Source organism: Melanostigma gelatinosum (genome assembly GCF_949748355.1).
Source record: "Melanostigma gelatinosum genome assembly, chromosome: 23".
Taxonomy (NCBI): domain Eukaryota; kingdom Metazoa; phylum Chordata; class Actinopteri; order Perciformes; family Zoarcidae; genus Melanostigma; species Melanostigma gelatinosum.
In genome coordinates, this window is record NC_136656.1 from 16,337,354 (window position 1) to 16,357,650 (window position 20,297).

General features: G+C 43.5%; 1 protein-coding gene across 1 annotated transcript in view; it reads right to left on the reverse strand.

Moving 5' to 3' along the window:
* Window positions 1-20,297, reverse strand: part of sorcs2 (sortilin-related VPS10 domain containing receptor 2) — a gene marked incomplete at its 5' end in the record, with an annotated part of 233,961 nt that overhangs the window by 130,203 nt on the left and 83,461 nt on the right. Inside the window, one exon of the mRNA XM_079295420.1 lies at window positions 724-823. Coding sequence (XP_079151546.1) covers window positions 724-823 — 100 coding nt within the window. The remainder of the gene's footprint in view (window positions 1-723; window positions 824-20,297) is intronic.

Consider the following 20,297-nt stretch of genomic DNA (forward strand, 5'->3'; position numbering starts at 1 on the left):
GCCAAAGTTGCAGTTCAAGATCAACAGCACTACATATGCTAATCTTTGTGTTGTCACAAAAAAACATATCATATTTCCTTTCCAGAGAAAGGACACATTTAAGTTAAGTTTATTGTCATATACATTCACACATATACGAAATGTGTCCTCTGCATTGAACCCATCCCTAGCTTATTGGGGGCAGTGGGCAGCTGAGAGGCACCCAGGGAGCAGTTAGGGGTTCAGTGTCTTGCTCAGGGACATTTCGGCACAGGACACGGTGCAGCCAAGGATCGAACCACCGACCTTGCGGTTGCCGGACGACCCGCTCTACCCAGTGAGCCACGGCCGCCCCAATTTGCATTGGCATGAATATTATTTGCCATGCTTAACTTTAAATCATACCAACTGGGGTCCCTGCAGACACCAGAGGTATACGCACAGGATGGCACAGGTAGTAAAACATTTGTATCATGGAATCATCAATATAAAAGTTCTAACTGGTGACATGATTGGGTATTTTCAAATCCTACAAATAGAGGCCATAACAATTCAATTCAAAAGTCTAAAATGTAATCATTTCGTCAAATCAGACATCTAGATGTATTTCAATTCAATAATCATTCAGGCCTCCAGCTCACGTTAGTGAACACAACACGAGAGCATTTGCTTTTTCATCTAAAATTGTCAGCAGTGCATTTCAGCGAGCTCATGGACAACATAGTCATTCAAATAAGTCAATACCTTTTTTTTGTTCTTTGGGCAGATGTAGAAGCTGGTCACCACGATAGTTGTCCCTGGCATCAGGTTGAGTTTGCTGTAGGTGGTGCCATAGTCAGTAGACCTGAAAGCAGACAGACAAAAACAAGATCAAGTAGCAGTTGGTCGGAAACTGAACATTTGTGGGGTCAATTTCCTTTAACTATGGTTTAATTAGTTAATATCAATAGCAAAAGGCAGTATGGTAGTGATTTGAAGAAAAGGACCTGTGAAATTGCTTGCTGTTCGTAGTCTTCTTAAACACTTCTTATGTTACATATTAAAACAACAGCAGCCTGCTTATTCTCTCAAACTGCCCTGAATGCATTATATCAGCTCTCTGTTCACCATATTACCACTTCGTGGTCCGTGGTCTGAGCCCGGTGACAAATCAAAAGGTCTGGGCGATCTGTCATTGCAACGACGATGGAAGAACAGCCCCGGGCTAGTGATGAAGTACTAGCCAATCCCCAAATCTGGCAGCTTTACGAGCAGGTAGGACCTGCTGTGTGTGTTTTAGATTGATTGCTAGCTGCTGGATTGTTTCTCCAGTACAGCTCAGTCACACCCACCAAGCAGAGCGAGGATGATTGTTAGTGACACGTTTTGAAAAGCAGCACAGGTTTCAGCGCGGCAAGGCTTCAATTCTACTCCAGGAAACGTGCTCTCTCAGCCACATAATGCAAGCAAGGCAGATTAAGGCAGCAAATACTTATTATGACAGATTAGGAAACTGAATGTAATTGAGGAGTAAAAGAGGTTAAATAATGCAAATGTAACATTTACTGTATTTGTATTTGTTTTTTTGTCTGCAGCTTTTGAAAGCTTTCTGGAGGTCATTTTAAAAGCAATCCAAACCACAGACGAAAAAAGATTCTGCCGCATTTAGCCAAGGGTTGAGGGTTGAACAGGAGGGAGCCTGGAAGAAGAGTCTTGATGAAAGAGAATGATGAGCTAGCACGTCAGCCTGGTGAAGGATGAGAGGATTTACTCTTTTGCGCAGTGGGACATCAACCGCTGACAAACACAAAATGAGACGCATACACACCGAAGCACCGCCAAGCAACCAGCTCTCCCAGAGCGCTGTGTAACAGCTGGAGAAAATGAACTGGCATTGCAGTGGTGAGTGTTTTCATCATCTCGTTGGCCTGGGTGCACTGTTTAACTCGGGATCACATGGACGACATGGCCAGTCGTGTTAGCAGCCTGAACTCAGTGGCGTCTAAGAAAAGCAGTTGTGGATGGAGTGGGTCTGCTGGACCTGATGTGTTGAAGTCCACTAGGAGGATGAATCATTAGGGTGTTAAAAATAGATTGGGCCATCTGGGCTGTGTTGGTCTTGTGGACATGCTACAGCAAGCAAATTGTCTCATTCCAAGTTGCCAGTGTATCCGAGTTCTGGTAGCGTACTTTAGCTGCTATAACTTAACCCAGTTATTTGTGTATTATTCCTCCTTACAGTGGCAAATAACCCACTATACATTTAAACTGTCACTCGTTCTGTGAAAACACTCATAGCTCTCTCCCTCTCCCTCTTGAGTGACTTTCTCGCTTAATCCTACAGTGTTGTTGTCTAGTTCTGATGATGTTAGTGTTGGGAACGTAGAGGAGCGTGTTTGGTTATCAGCAAATATCAAACTATAAACTATAAACATCAATGGAGTTATTAACTTTCCTTGTGGGTACGGCATTCTCCACACAGAAGTTAATATAGTTTGTTATACAGTGTGTGAGACTGTCGATGTCCTCGCCATGGGCATCACTAAAAACTTCTCACATGGTTAAGTGAAAACAGTCCTTCACAGCCTCATCGGACCATCTTTTGACTCTGTGAGTGACTGCTGGCTGCTATTGCGATAACATGCGGGAATTCCCTTGGTTGGTAGTGAGGCCTCATGCTAACGGCTAGCAGCTCAATGTCCTTAGTACAGATTTGTTCTTTAATAGTGATGTGCCCAGGCTTACACCATCTATCATTTACAAATACTGCCAGACCGCCTGCCTTCCTCTTACCACTCTCCTTTGTTCTGTCCGCCCATATAATACGGAAACTGTCTAATGCTGCATTCGGAGTTAGCGCAGTAAGCCATGTCTCCGTAAATAGCATTCTGCTACATTCCCGGTTTTTGCTCGGATGCCGATAACTCGTCCGTCTTGTTGGGGACAGCTCTCACATTCCCCATAATGATAGAGGGAAGGGCGGGTTTATAACTCCTCCTCCTGGCGTGACCCCGTCTCTTCCTCCTCAGTTTGCGGGGAACTTTGGATCTTGTCGAGAAGAGTTGAGCTCACAGAGAAAGCCGCCTTGGATACAGGGGAAGGTCAGGATATAAAAAGCATATACTCAGAAATCAATAGTTAAAGTGTAATCGAAAGATAAAGTGTATGATCGTTACATAACGAATGTTTAATACATAGAGTGATTTAACAAATGTAAACCTGATAATAATAATAATATGTGTATCTGAGTATAGTGCAGTCTTTGTGTAGAAAGTACGGAGAAAGAGGAAGTGAGCTGAGTGCAGGCCTTAAGAAAATAACGGCTGCAGAGAGAAGGAGAGAAAAATCTAATAAGTGTTTTAAAAGCAAGCGCGTGCTGAATAAAGCGATTAACAACTGTAACTGATTATAACAACTGTAACTGATTATAACAACGGTAACTGATTATAACAACTGTAACTGTGATTATGATAACTAATCTGTGTTAGAAATGTGTGAGTGTAGGAAAAGTGGAAGTGCAACAGATGTTGAACACCCAGACACGCGCAGAGCTTGATTGAGTAAGCGCCCAGACAGGGAAGTTGGGGTGATTTCATCATGCACATACACACAAAATGTAGGTACTTTTCGAAGCACTTGCACCAAATCAATGATGTCATGTTAATCATGGGCTGAGGGAGGACGTGTTGGGGAAGAGGGGGGAGAGACGCGAGAGGCAGCCCAAAAGTGTTATAAAAGAAGTAACTTGCAAACAGCAAGACGGGATTTCTGCACGGGCCGTCCAGACACTCTGAGAAGAAGATACGGACGATTGCAACTGAAGTATTCGAGGACTTCGTCTCTGTTCATGGAAAGAAGACCGCTGTTCATGGACAAAGATTGAAAGACGGAGGTTTTCCTCTCCCCACTGCTCGACTTTAACAACTGAACAACGGAGGAACGCGGCAGCCCTAGAAAGACTTTGTACTGAGCCTTGAGGACTGTTGAACGGACTCCGCTGCGAGAGCAGGAGGAATCCGAGGGTCCGGCCGGACCTTCGCTCCTAACAACTCCAAAATAACTTTTTCACCGAACCATTGAAGATCCAGCTCCAACCGACCCGGCTCGGCATCTAAAACGAATAAGTATAATCTAAGAAGAAAATTAAAGTAACGAATCAAGTGTAGTAACATTTTATGTGAGCTGTAGCTTAACCCTTGCTAACTAACTAAATATAACCTGCAATAAATATCTAATCTGCATTTAAAGTAAATTTCTCAAGTGAATTTATTTGCTCAAGTAGTAAAAGTTCCTCGTGGCAGTAAAAAGTTAAATCCATTGTATGTCTAACAACTGAGTTCTGTAAGGTTATCCTAGAGACCGAATCCACTGAACAATCCCTTACGGTTTTAGAAGTAATCCTAGCCGTTAAAACCTAACCTGGCATTTACCAAGAGCACGGATCCAGAAGAGGGAAGCTGCCATAACCGACGCGACCAGGCGAGTTCCAGTGAAGCTAGTCTCGTAGTTAACTAAAGCTGTCGGAGAAATGTAATGGAGTAAAAAGTACAATATTTACCTCTGAGATGTAGGGGTAATAAAAGAGACATGCGCCATGCAGGGGACGCACTCAAAGCAAATCTCCATAACGCTAATCTCAGGTCTACAGCTCTGAGAGGTTTGCACAGGTGAAGGTTTGGGGAGAAATTGGACTGGGATTCCACGTCACTAGAAGGCAGCAAAGGCCTCATTCACAAGCAGAGTGTAGGAAATAGACTTTGATAAACAAACTTGATTTAAAATGTGGCATCTGCCATCCATTTCCCTCTAACGTAAATGATCCAATGAACTCCAAAGAGTTCATTCTTTACCCAGCATCCTCTAATTAATGTGCCGTGTGTATGTTGTCACCTGTCCTCTCACCGTGGCTGATTGCTTGAGACAACAATCACAGCAATCTAAAAACAATGATGGCACTGTTAACCTACTCAGTCTAACACAAATACATCTGACTGGAAATAAATCAATGAATGCAGCCCTGTGTCTCCAGGGCCTCTGTGTGTCAGTGTTGGTCACGAGGCAAATCCACATTGGAATGAAGAGTCTGTGAAGTCTACTCGTCTGTGAAGTAGAAGACGAGCGTATGTTTCACACATACAGAGTGTGTGTGTTTGATAGGTCAGTGATGGTTCACCAACAACAGCGCCTCATGGGTGGAGTTGAGGTCAAGTGTGAATTGAGTGACTTTTTGTGTGTGGAAACAGGTGTGTGTGTTAAGTCATGTCCCATAAGGCTACTGTAGATGGATGGTGTACATGTAAATGCGAATGCAAGATTTAATTAAAGCTGCAAGCAGCGATGTACAGGCCCTCGCACCTTCCCGCATCTCGGGGTACTGGCGGAACGCCGGCAGAAGCAGCCATAAATATCTGTGACCATCAGACAGCGCGCCCACAAGTTAGACGTATTTTTAATGCGTGGACTGTGTGACGCAAGAAATGATGTCGTGCAAATATTCCACCAATTCCTGTATCCACTATGTGGCGCTAGAGAACACGCGCTAATAATAATAAACATTAGAAGAACAAAAGGTCCTCTGCTCCGACTACGTCAGTGCTCGCGCCCTAATAATAATAATAATAAACATTTGAATTTTAATAGGGCCTTCGCGGCCCGCCGTTGTCTGTTGCTCGGTCCCGAATATTAATAATAATTCTTTGGATTTCATTAGGGCCTTCACCCGACTTTGTCGGTGCCTGGGCCCTAATAAAATGGTATAGTCAAGGTAGGTGGGTCGACCCAAGAGAAATAAGCCCAAGCTGCACTGGAATGGAACTCCATCCCAGTTACCATTAGAGAACTAGAAACATACAGTTCATTTAAAGCTCAATTACATAAATAGTTAGTTGGTACCCAGCTCTGTCAGCACTAGAACAGTAACTCAACCTTACTGTTCTTAATCTGTCCGTGTTGAACTTTCCCTCGATCTGTCTGTTGTCACCTGTCTGTCTGTTGTCACCTGTCTGTTGCCACCTGTCTGTCTGTTGTCACGTGTCTGTCTATTGTCACCTGTCTGTCTGTTGTCACATGTCTGTCTATTGTCACCTGTCTGTCTATTGTCACCTGTCTGTCTGTTGTCACCTGTCTGTCTATTGTCACCTGTCTGTATGTATATTGTCACGTCTGTCTATTGTCACCTGTATGTCTGTTGTCACCTGCCTGTCTGTTGTCACCTGGCTGTCTGTCGATTGTCACCTGTCTGTCTGTTGTCACCTGTCTGTCTGTCTATTGTCACCTGTCTGTCTATTGACACCTGTCTGTCTGTCTATTGTCACCTGTCTGTCTGTTGTCACCTGTCTGTCTGTTGTCGTCTGTCTGTCTGTTGTCACCTGTATGTCTGTTGTCACCTGTCTGTCTGTTGTCACCTGTCTGTCTGTCTGTCTGTTGTCACCTGTCTGTCTATTGTCACCTGTCTGTCTGTTGTCACATGTCTGTCTATTGTCACCTGTCTGTATGTATATTGTCACATGTCTGTCTATTGTCACCTGTCTGTCTGTTGTCACCTGCCTGTCTATTGTCACCTGTCTGTCTGTTGTCACCTGTCTGTCTGTCTATTGTCACCTGTCTGTCTATTGGCACCTGTCTGTCTGTCTATTGTCACCTGTCTGTCTGTCTATTGTCACCTGTCTGTTGTCACCTGTCTGTCTGTATGTTGTCACCTGTATGTCTGTTGTCACCTGTCTGTCTGTTGTCACCTGTCTGTATGTATATTGTCACCTGTCTGTCTGTTGTCACCTGTCTGTCTGTCTGTTGGCACCTGTCTGTCTGTCTATTGTCACCTGTATGTCTGTTGGCACCTGTCTGTCTGTTGTCACCTGTCTGTCTGTCTATTGTCACCTGTCTGTCTGTTGGCACCTGTCTGTCTCTTGGCACCTGTCTGTCTCTTGGCACCTGTCTGTCTGAGACGAAGAATGTTGGAAAATGTGTCAAAGCAAGAAAGATGGGTGGACTAGTAGGCAGCAAGGAATAACTGGGCAGGTTATGATCCCGCTCAAACCAATGGGAAAAGGCCCTCGGCCGAATCACCAGGAAGCCATAACTATCCATTTCACAAATAGAATATGTTGAGGAGGAGCTGGGCTTGGTTTAGTCGGGGTGTCCGAATGCCTGAGCTCACATTTGTCAGTCGGCAGCAGGAGAGAAAGCATTGGGCTCAGAGGATTATCCTAAATCCTTGCTGATTTTTCTTTTTCTTTGGGTTAAATAGAAGCTAAATCAGAGCCAAATGTCCCATCCGGCTGCCAAATGAGCATTATACAATCTCTCCCTGGATGTCTGGGGTGTTGGGGCTTTTTGTTTCCCTGCAAGGCTTGTTGTTCAGAGATGGAAATCTAAATTATATGGGGCCCACAATAATGTGCTTCATATCACCTCAGCCATGCAGATGAGTGCTTTCAATTGTAATCAAAGTTAAATCTCCATTTTGGTTTCTCTCAACAGCAAACCTCATGAGCTTCCATCCACCTGAGAGAGAGCAAGCTGTCCTCCGTCTTTACTCTGCCACTTTCTGCCCCTCTGAAGCATTACGGGGAGTCTGCAGTCTATCTCTGCCCTTCATCGGCCATCAAAGACAGAGCATCGGAACACTTCACACCAAAAGGACAGACAGGGAGAATGTAGTAGATGGAAAAGAAGCAGTTAGTACAATGCTGAGAGTTATGGCAGATTCAGAATCTGCTTTATTCATTGGTTAATTTACAAACACAGACTGTAGACTGGCTAAAAGAAGTACAACGAAGCTGAACAAGGTCAACAAACATTTTATGTACAGTTAAATACATAAAATATAGGTGTATATAAACAGTGTATACAGAGTGCTAAGATTTATATTAACAGTGATGATATAAAACAAAATGCGTGTTCACCCAAGGGTCATGTTTCCATCAGAGCCCATAAATACCTGTGACTCTCTGAGTCATTTGTCCCGTGAATGAATGTCCATCGTAACGTTCCACTAAAGACAAACGCCGGATGTAAGTAAGCTGTAGTGGGTTTTTGTCTGGTAAGAATGCAGCTGAAGATGACAGAATCAGGCACTGGCCTATCTCCCTCAGTCCATGTGACACTCACACCCCCCCCCAACACACACACACACACACACGTATACTGACTGAATGGTGAGTTTCACACCTCACAAGTCACCCTGGCTGTGGTGATGGAAAAACACAAGCTCCTGAACATTGACTTCAATCCTTTGGTTAGCACACCTGCAGTTCATCCTGGCCTTGAACCCTCTCTCTCTCACCCTCCCTCTCACACACATGCACTACTATCCATTGCAAACCATAACCTTGCTATAGCTGTGACCCACGGTATTGCGCACATGCATCAGTGCAGCTAAAGCTTTCTCCTTGTGTCATATCAGCAGTCTATCATCTGACATGCACATTTCCACTTTTCATTAGAGAAAATTCATTAGTGCACTCTGATCACTCTGTTCAATATCCATCAATATTATAATAATAAAAAGTGTATGGAATTCAAACAACATGTTAATGAGCCAAATCATAACCCTGGTCACACATTGTACAACATAATTTCATATGGGATGAGCATAAATATCTTATCAGTTGTTGCCTTGGCTCTATCAGACCACCTTTTGTATGTTTTAATGTTGCAGATTAATGAGCAGATGATAAAAAAACTTGTCTTTTGCTGCGTTCACACCAAACGTGGCGCGAATTATTCCCACGAGTAGATTACATACAAAGTCTATGCTCAGACGCGATGAGACTGGAGTGGCGCGAATTTGCGATGGCGCGGCGCGTTTGCCGCGGCGCGAAGTCGGGTGAATTTGTGTCAAATGCCAAATCGCCCCAAACGCGTGAGTTGAAATTTTTCAACTTCTGTGAAAAAATGGCGTGGCGGTGCGATAGCCTATCAGCGTTGAGATGCTCCTCCCATCATCACTGACGTCCTGCCGTTGTTGAATCAGGAAATAAATCCTGTAGCCGTCTGTGTTCACCCAGAGCTCTACGATACCTCATATCAATAGAGACCGGACCAAACTATGTGTATACATGTGTGTGTGTAAACCATATGGTACAAACAATGAATAGACGCCGTATTTACGTCTTGTTAGATCCTGGGGTACTTCTGGCCCGATACGGGGCTACTTACTGACTCAGCTCTCTATTAAAAGATTGTCGAGCTGGTGTTCTTGCGAGGGAACTCGCCTGGCTCTTCTAACTGCCGTTACTCCCGACGTCTACCCTGCTTCCTCCGGTCTGAGTGCACTCGGTCGAGGGGCCGAGGTGCGATGAAAAGGTTATTTTGGAGTTGTTAGGAGCGAAGGTCCGGCCGGACCCTCGGACTCCTCCTGCTCTGCAGCAGAGTCCGTTCAACAGTCCTCAAAACTCAGTACAAAGTCTTTCTAGGGCTCCCCGTTGTCCAGTTGTTAAGAGTCGAGCAGTGGGGAGAGGAAAATCTCCGTCTTTAAATCTTATTGTCCACGAACAGCGGTCTTCTTTCCGTGAACAGCGATGAAGTCCTCAATACATCAGTTGCGATCGTCCGTATCTTCTCCTCAGAGCGCTTAGACGGCTCTCGTGTAGAAATCCCAGTTTGGAGTTTACAAGTCTCCTTTTATCCATGATTTGGGCTGTCTGTTCTGCCCCCTCCTATCCAACACATGATCTCATTCCCCCACCCACTTGAGTGGGCGTTTGGTTATGGACAAGTCCAGGCAAGTCCAGACAAGTTCAGACTTATCCTATATTATGCCTCTATGACTCATCTATGAAGCAACAGTCTTTTCCGATCCACACCCAAAAACATCTGTTCCTAAATTCACTCTTTCTGCCGACTCATCATGACAAAACACTCTTCCCACATCTCGGCTCCGGTCACGCAGAATATTATTATAATCAGTTTTTACATTTGTTAAATCACTCTATGCATTAAACATTCGTTACATATTGATTCAACATTTTGTTATATAATGATCATAAACCTTATCTTTTGATTACATTTTAACTATTGATTTCTGAGTATATACTTTGTGCTTTTATATCCTGACTTTTCCTTGAATGTGCAAGCATGTATCCGAGGCAGCTCTGTGGGCTCAACTCTTCTCGACAGTCTACATGACGTTATTCTGACTGTTGGTGGAGCTGCTACAATGTTAGCATAGCCTAGCACCGATCCGTCCGAGCTCCATTGAGAAAACAAGTATTTTAAAAGTGATTTGCTTGTCGTCTTGCGGAGAGAACTAACTAAACTAACAAAACATGAATTCAGACAAATCGGCATCGTTACGTAGTTATTTCGGAGTCCCTTTTTGTCGGTTTATTGCCATTAAATCACAGCCAAATCAGTTAATTTTGTGTTCATACAGCTGTAGTAAACAGCGACCTGTGGCTTGCTACACACAGTGAATACAGCTCGATAAAATCCACGGAGCTCCTCTGGACAATATTATGAACCAGACATGATGGCGTTTAGTTTCCCGTGATATCTGTGACTTCCACAACACGTACTAAGCAGAAATAGAGGTTATTTTTTTCATGGTTGATGGCGGACAGTTGAACGGCTTTCAGGGTGATAAGCCACGCCCCCTCCGGTGTGATTCGTGCGAATGAACACAAATAGTGCCCGGTGACAGGGGGAAAAAAGTGGCCCGGGACTTTACTGTCAGACCGGCCCACTCTATACACGGCGCGCTGCCCACTCAATACACGACGCGCTGCCCACTCTATACACGGCGTGCTGCCCACTCAATACACGGCGCCTTGCCCACTCAATGCATCGCACGTATCGACCAGTCAGTGGCCTACTTGGAAAAATACCCATACACTGAACATTATTTTGGATGATTACAAAGAAATTATATCATATATGTGTTTTTTTTTACAACATTTGGATCCACCAATATGCCTGATGGACACATTGAATAAAATAATACTCGCGATTGTAACACTCCAAGGTAGGTATAGTTTGCTAGATGAATATGCTGAACTCTGGGCTAGTATCAGATAGTTATACGCAGTGGAGCTGGTGGAACATGTTCTTGGTAGGGCTGAGCCACATCCAATCAATTGCAGCAAACATCCCAGAATGATTGAATGCAAAACAATTGAGGTATCAAACATGTATTACTACTTTGTAGTTAAATATTTAACTTTTGTTCCAACATGAAAAAAGCTTTGAGAAACACGTCAGGACATCTTATTTGTGTCACCCACACAGGGAATTCAGTACAATATAATAATATATATCATATAATAATATAATAATATATATATCATATAATAATATAATAATATATATATTGTATAATAATATATATATCGTATAATAATATTCAGTATAATATAATAATATATATATACATATATATATCATATAATAATCTTCACTATAATATAAAACACACACTCACATATATATAATGATGTATTTATAACTATATATCATGTCTCAGCAGTGCTTCATGTCCCTCACTTCCTAACTGTCCGTGCTGGATCTGTCCCCGTTGTTTTAAAAAGCTAAATAAGTTATTAGCATGACGTCATGCAGCTAGCTAACCTGTCTGGTGTTCAGCTCGTGGAGAAGCTTCATGTACCGCTTCCCTTTCCCGCTAGTCTGCTGTCTGATTGTGCAGTTTCTCCGCCACAGTTTCTCCTCTCACACGGCTCTTGGAGGAGCAGCGCTCGACTCGCCTATAGAGACTAGTCTGGACAGAAACGCGCAGCTTGGGGCAGAATCGATTCAGAATCGATTCTGCCCCAAGCTGAATCTATTTGAGGACGCTGATTGGCTAAATTGTATGTCACTCATGTATATCTTTCATCAGCATTAAAGCATCATTGGCTAAACTGCTTCATAGACCCGCCTCTTTGGGGCAGATTGCATGCTGTGCGTGTGTGTGTGTGTGTGTGTGTGTGTGTAGGGGTGCTGCCGGCTCGCAGATCGAAACAATGAGTGTGAATACAGATCGCGAGGAGTAGTATAAATCTCAGTCAGCGATTGTTGACTTTAGGTATTAGAGTAAATTTAACGTGTTCTGTGAAGCATAGAATACAGACGGGGTCGGCGATCTCAGAGCGAGGGCCGGTTAGTGATGGACGTGAGCCGGTATTGGACCGGCCCAAAACCCCGTCGGCCTACCGGGGATTCCCCCGGTATCCCCGATGGCCAGCCCGCCCCTGCCCGGTGAGACCAGCGGCTCGAATGGCACTAATGACGCGTTTGGTGTGAACACGGCATTATCCGCATTATCTTCCAACTTAGATAAAAGCCTTCTTTTACAGGTGTTACATTTAGACTGTAACCTATTACTGATATACAGCATATAAGAATTTCCCAAAATTGTACAATGCTGAATTGAATGAAGTATGATGGGAGTTAACACACCACAAAGCATCCTACTGATCATTTCAACAGTCCGACAGCTCCACAACAATAATAACACCCAACATTTGCTTTTATTGATTGCTCTCTTTTCACTTCCTCCATGGCCAAATGTGAAATTGGCCTCCTAACAGCTAATTCTGCAGCCAGCTGGGGAGCTCACTTTGAGAGGCACTGGTAGCTCAAAGTGATCATGGGTAAAAGACCCAAAGCCTCATCTCCGTCCTCCACCGCTGCCCCGGACCCATCTTCCACCAGCTGCTGGCTCGTTTCCTGTATAGGACATATCACTGTTCTCGCCTTGCCAAATTAGGGGATCAGCACTTTTTTGTTTGGACACGCTCCCTTCTCCTCTCTCATGTGCTGGAGATATCTGGATCAGAACCACCAGCAGAGTTGGGGGGGAGGGGTTTACTGCTGCTACTGTGTCGCCAAATGCCACCTCTCTGGCACTGAAAAGTGTTGGCTGGAATTACGTAATAATGCTTTCCCCCCCCTGAAGCACTTTCACGTGAGATGCCCAGCATGCTAATTGCCTAGCATGGAGACAAGTCCTGCTTCTCCAAGGACCTCAGATTGGGGCCTGACATGGCTTCAACTAAACACTGAAACTTTCAAGCAGTAAGGGCTGGTTTAAAGAAACATTTGCTACTTTGCCTGGTTAAGACATCTGTAAAAGGAAAGGCCTTTTTTTTCATTTGGCAAACTGGTTTTTGAACCACACTTTTCAGCATATTTAAAGCTGATACAACTGATTTTTTGAGTTACTAATAGACCTAGGCTTCCCAGGTCACCACAACAAGGGCTTTTGATTGTGCCCTCTAAAAGTTCAAGACTTTTGGACTGTAACAAAAAAGAGACCATAGACCATGTTCACGCAAACATTCCTGGCAGCTACAAAGACCTACCTAGACCCAGCTGATAAAAGGGGTCAAACCAAGAGAAAGAAAGTGTGCACAGAAGAAGCTTCAGCAGCTATATAGGACTGTGTTCAGTGCAGACTGGCACATATTCAGAGATGCCACCAACCAGGAGAACCAAAGCATTCATAAAGAATATATATCAACAGTTCAATCATTGATCAGCATGTGTTGATGATGTGGTTCACACAAAGATGATTAAATCATTCCCCAACCAAAAAACATGGATGGATGGAAAGGTGAGGGCCCTATCCAGAGTCAAAAAAGCTGCCACCGAGAACATCATTGGTATGTCCATACTCGCATACAGTGGCGGCTGGTCAATAGAGGGCCATGGGGCATGGCCCCACCATGAGCCACACAAAAAAAAAAAAATTATAATAATCATAAATTATACAAATTGTCAATATTTGTGTTTTTGAACTATGGAATGTACCCAGTAATGTGTGTAAAATATGATATCTGCGCAAAATATATGCTTTTCCTGCTCGTCCTCTCCGCCTGTGTGCTCGTCTGCTCGTCCTCTCCGTCTGTGTGCACGACACTCTGAGAACGCTCAGCCTAATCGTTTTGGCCCAAAAGAGGCGGGTCTATGAAGCAGTTTAGCCAATTGCTGATTCAAAATATAAATGAGTGACATACAATTTAGCCAATCAGCGCCCTCAAATAGATTCAGCGTGGGGCCAGAACGATCTGGCCCCCCTCGCTGCACGTTCTCGTCAGGAGAAGTCTCTACAGGCGCCTGCGCCAGCGCGAGCACTCCTCCTCCAAGACCCGTTTGAGAGGAGAACTTTGGCGGAGATTCTGCAGCCAAAGAGCTGACATCAGATCAGCCTGACCTCACAATCAGACAGCAGACTCGCGGGAAAGGGAAGGAGTACATGCGAAGCTTCTGTACTAGCTGTACACCAGACAGGTTTGGCTAGCTGGATGACGTCATGCTATTAATTTATTTAGCTTTTTAAAACAACGGGGACAGATCCAGCACGGACAGTTACAGGAGTGAGGGATGAGGAGGTAAGGAAACATGAGAACACCAGGGTAGGGAGTGAGGGATGAGGAGGTAAGGAAACATGAGAACACCAGGGTAGGGAGTGAGGGATGAGGAGGTAAGGAAACATGAGAACACCAGGACTCATGGAGAACTCTGTCAAGCTACATATTAGACAAAGTGAACATCTTTTCTTCTACATAGTTGTCCTCAGTCTCATCTGCTTAACTTGGTCATGGAGGCATCAACATGTAATAGAGATGTTAAATTAACAGTGAAAACTCATCATAGCTTAATTTAACATCAGTATTCATAATTACACTTCATGTTTACTTCTCCTGATCTTTACCTCCTATAACAAGGTTCATAGAGGCATCTCAATAAATAAACATGTTCTATTATATTGTATAAGTGTAATTCACTGATTGTTTTCGTGTTGGAATACATGTTAAATATTTAACTGCCAAGTAATAATGCGTGTTTGATACTTACATTTTTTTGCATTAAATCATACTGGGATGTTTGCTGAAATTGATAGGATGGCCCTACCTAGAACATTTTCCACCAGCCGCCACTGCTCGCATATAAAAAAATGTTTTTATATTTTTTGTACCATAAAGGGACTATAACTCCTATTTTGTTGTGCAACCGTTGTGCAAACCTTGTAACATATAAAGCGCCCTGTAGTTGAATGAGATCAAAGTTATATCAGAGTACTTTTTTGTTTCTCACTACAGCCTTCATTCACCTCATTTGTTTCTTTAAGCATTCGATAAGGTGATAACCCTTTATTCCTGCACAAAAAGCTAATAAAAAGTCATAAACTAAGTCAAACAGAAAACTCTTTCCCGATTCAATTAGGCCCACAACATCAGCTCATAAGATCATACCATGGTCCCAGCACACTTATCTTAACGACATCATTAAAGTGATAATAGTCATTGTTCTGTGGTAGTTATCCGTGCCATGCTATTTAAAGGCTCATTGTCCTGATGATGGCAAGCTCATAAATAAAGCAGCAATAAGACTTTATGAAGAGCTCTCTGTGACCACTAAAGTGTTACTGATGATGGAGATCGCTAGGTCTATTTAGAAAACAAAATTGGTACGCTGTGGTGTGACTGTGTGTGTGTGTCTGTTTGTGTCTATGTGGTTGTATGTGGTTATACATATATATATATATATTAGTGCTGGGCAACGATTCAAATTTTTAATCGCGATTAATCTCATTGTTATGCGCAAAGTTCAATAATGAATTCAAAAGTAGTGTATTGTGCACTTTTATTTTAATGTGCTACTATATGAACAAAAGGTCAATAACATTTGGTTGAAACACTTTAAACACATCAGGTTGTTGAAAGCAGCAGTATTCCCTTTACACAGTAGCAGTTATAACACAGTTATAATAATTCTGATCATAGATATTCAGTCAGTGTTCACAACTTTATCTTCATGTGTGTAAGAGATGATATTTAAATATACTTCTTGAAAACTGCAAACCTATCTACGTCATGTTTTTATGTTTGTTAAATTATCAGTCGTGATAACTAAATTATGCTTATTATACATATTACAAACAAAACACTTTAAAAACTCGAAAACAATTATTTCAATGAATCATTTATTTTTTGCTATTTTTGGTATTGTGGTCAGAAACATATGCAACGCTGATTACCGTAATATGTGTGGTATTTGTTATAAATGTACGTTGGTACATAGAGGGTGATAAGAAGCTGTACATGGAGGGACTTAGGACCCAGGGAAATGTAGGTGCTCGCTGCACGGTTCTTGTGTTAAAAATGTCTGCTGAATAAAAAATTGTAAAACTGTGTTAACGCACGATAATATAATTGTCGGTGTTAATTAATGAATGCGTTAACGCGATAATAACACGTTAACTTGCCCAGCACTAATTATATATATACAATGTTGGAATGCAACGCATGTCATGTGATGAGGAATAACCAGTTACAGCTGGCAGATATTGTTTTTCCCATAAATATCATTCTACGGAATATATTCGCCCTCGCCATCCAAGGATGTCACAACATCCGTTTGAAAGGTCGGCCAAACTGACAGACATATTTCACAGTAAAGCTACTGTGAGGGATTTGCAGTGCTGGAAATCTATTTATCTTTGTTTTGGCTTTTGATGACATTAATCAGACTAGAAAAGCCATTTACCATTTAAAAATCTGGCCAACAAGATTGATCAGCTGCTGTTTCTCAAGAGAGAAAACAGACTTCGATGTTCATCTAAACCCTGGACCGACTACACAACTGACCATGAGCAATCCGGATGCCCCACGTGCTTCTCCAGCGCAGACAGCGCTGTCTCTGATTGCAGACTCCCCGCAGCTACCGGGTGCACCTGTCGGTGTCAGCCCTGCCGGGGCTGTGGGCGCAGCTCTGGTTGGCCTCTCGCCGGAGAGATGGGTCGTGTGGAGTAGTGTCGGTGAGGAACCGAGGCGGCTTCGGCGGACTGCCTCCCTGCCGGTGCCGGGGGCGTGTGCGATGGCTGGCCCGGTGCAGTTTGGCGTGCCGATTATACCAACGAGCACGGGGTGAGTCCAGGGACCTACACACACTGCGATGGACGGCTAGGGGACCTATACTGGAACAACTCTGAAAGAGCGCCAAACTGCTCTAAGATCTGCGATAAAACAAAGAAAACATTTGTATTTTCAAACTGAACCACATAAAGGTTGTCTGGGACTGTGAAACTAAACCTAAAGGCATAATTGGTGGTCACCTAAGTACCCGAAGCATACTACCCAAAATTGTCATGATCAGGCTTTGCCTTGTGTGTTCTGTGTGTGTTTTTCTGTAGCTCCTCGCTCGACCTGTCAGCCACTCCCTCAGCACCAGTCCAACTCCATTCACCTGTCCCTGATCAGTAATCAAGCACTCCCTCATCAGCACAACTCTCCTCACCTGTTCTAGCCACTATTTAAACCCCTGCCTCTGTCACTCTCTGCCAGATCATTGTGTTCTACCCGCCCGGGTGTCTTGTCCTGTTCCGGGTTTCCCCGTCTGCTTGCCTTGTCTCGTTCCTGCTGGATTTCCCCCCTCGTCTCTTGTCTTGTGCTTGGCCTCCCTGTTGTGTTGGTAAATATTCCTATTTGTGTTTAATAAAACGCCTGCTTCACGCTACTCTGCCTGGTCTGCGTTTGAGTCCTCCATCATGCCCTGTGATAGAATGATCTGACCCAGAATGGGCTCAGCAGACCATGGTTTGGAGTGCCATCTCCCTGAGTGGTACGAGCAGTTCATGGGAACCCGCCTGGCCTCTGAGTGTCCAGAAGGCAGACCGCGACCTGATGGACTGCCTGCTCAACCCTCGAAGGAGACGGAGGCAGAGGAAGGGTCAGACTCCTGTCTCCGCTGGGCAGCAGCTAACTCTAGCTTCCCGTGTCCTGTTGGCGGTCCGACTGACTCCAGCTCCCTGTGTCCGGTCGGCGATCCAGCCGACTCCAGCTGTCGCCTCCGTGCTGCAGCCGCTCCAGGCCGCCGTCGTCTCCGAGCCGCAGCAGGTTCCAGCTCCGGCCGCCGTGTGCGTGTGCGTGTGCGCGTGTGCGTGTGTGTGTGTGTGGTCTACAGTGCTGCGGGCACTTATCCATTACTCAATATGATTAATAATTGTTTATTTTAATGTTATCCATGCCAGGTGGGGTTTGTGAATTAATAGAACTAGAGATAACGTAAGAGTTTTTCAAAACAAGAAGTAAAAACCAAAACTATAGACTAGTATGGCAGTAAATGTGCAGATTGAAGGGCTATTGAATAGTTTTCTGCTAAATATGCTGTCCACTGCAGCGATAAAAGACAAATAAGGCATTAAAAAAAGCCTGTGCCTGTGAAATCCTGACTATTTTTGTTGTCATTACACTGCTGTCTAAAGCTGTGATAGTCAGCCGTTTCACTTTGTTCAGCCACCTCATAGGTCCTCACTTTCTAACAAATACTACTATGCCAACCACATTCACCTCAGACTGAGGAGCGTTAAATCCCAATAACACTACCCTAAATTAACTAATTATGCCTGCTGGACTATTGTTGGGCCTTGCTCTGCAGTGTGTGTGGTCCAGACAACAGTGTCCTTTTGGAAAATAGCGCGTAACAAGATATACGTAACATGATCAAGAGGAATGTGGAAGATGATGTGTGTGTTTGAACTCTCTGTCTTCTAGCTGTGTGCAGCTGTAGACCTGTGTTCCTCTTTGCCCCATCCAGAGGGAAAGTGATCTGACTCCAATACACAGACCAAAAACACAGCTAAACCTTTGCACAAAATATTGCAGTCCGTGTACTGTCGGGTGCACAAACACAGACTGAATGGCATTACGTAGTATACATGGCCACACGCTTTCATTTTCCAGTTCATACATCTGCTAGGGGTGGGAATCACCAGAGATCCCGCGATACGATACTGAGGTCACGATATGATATTATTACGATACGGCGACGTTCTGAGTATTGTGATAACATAGGCCTATATTGCGATTTCTTGCTTTTTTTTTCAACTTCAAATGATGTCCCCAAAGGAAAACTGTGTCAACATGTTTTATCTAATCAGATAAAATTTTCAGTCTGTTCATCTCACTTCAATCATTTTTATTGCAGCAGAATATTATTGTCAAGCAGACAGACTGACCAACAATGTCGTAAATGTTTCATGAACCTGACAAACTGAACTGTTTGTCTTACTACATAGTCCAACTGAACTAAATGCAAACGTGTGGACTCAGTATATGAACTATAACTTATATAAGTAGGATATTAGAGTTATATAACTCAGTATAACTTGTGATGCGTGGACGTCGAGGGCAGAGAGACAGTGATGCGCTGCACTCTCCCCATGAGCCGGCTGCTGTTGGCAGATTCAACCCCGTTGTGAGGCCAGATGTCTCTTTGTTTTGACCAACTTCCTACCAATCACGCTGACCCAGGACCTTTGCTGACCTCACCAGAAAACAACTCAGCACCATCTAGTGGACTGAAAAAGCAATTGATTTGATTTTTCTAAAAAACAAAAAAAAGATTTTTTTCTTTATATAGTTTACATAATAAAAGATCGATACTTGGCGTCCGTGTATTGATACAATATCGGCATGCAAAATATCGCGATACTATGCTGTATCGCTTTTTTTTCCCCCCACCTAACAGATACCGTATGTGTCCAAGACAATATTCCTTGGGAACATTAAAGTCGATCTTATCTTATCTCAGGCCCAATCGGACAGTAAGCTGAGTTTCATTTACCTCTCCATCCGCCATCGTTTAACAGATTAATACTGTTACTGGAGAATTGGCAAACTTCATGAATAAACTTCCTCATCCTGCTTATTTTGCGTTTCTGACCCGAAAACTGGGAAATTCTTATAATTCAGTTTGAGGACCTCACTCAAAATTCCGATATTTATCGACAGCTGACATAAAAATTAAATAAACACAGCACCAAAAAATGACAATACTAACATTTATATGGATATCGCCATTTATTGAGCAATTGTCGTTCAATCATGTTTGCACTCCTCTTTGCTGGTTCAGGGCTGTTTGAGAGACAGATATTTCTCTAATGATGCGACGGGATGCAGGGGGTTCCCTGTCTGCTTAAATGTAAATCCCAGAAGGCTCTTTGTTCCTTTTGCTGGAATTTTTGTGTTTTGTCATTGACATTACATTACAGTCATTTAGCAGACGCTTTTATCCAAAGCGACTTAGAATTCAGTCTATCACATTTCTACACGTAGGCACAACTACGGGAGCAATTTTGGGGTTAAGTGTCTTGCTCAAGGACACATCGACATGCAACTAGCAGAGCCGGAGCCGGGGATTAAACCGCCGACCCTCTGATTGAAAGACGGCCCTGCTATCCACTTAGCCAAATGTAATAAAAAGACCAAGAGTATCCAGCCAGCAGCTCTGTAATGTTTGAGATGAATGCTAACATTAGCGTGTTAACATGTTCGCAATGATTATGCTAACATCTTGATGTTTAGCAGGTTAAATGTTAACCATGCTCACCATACAGGTTT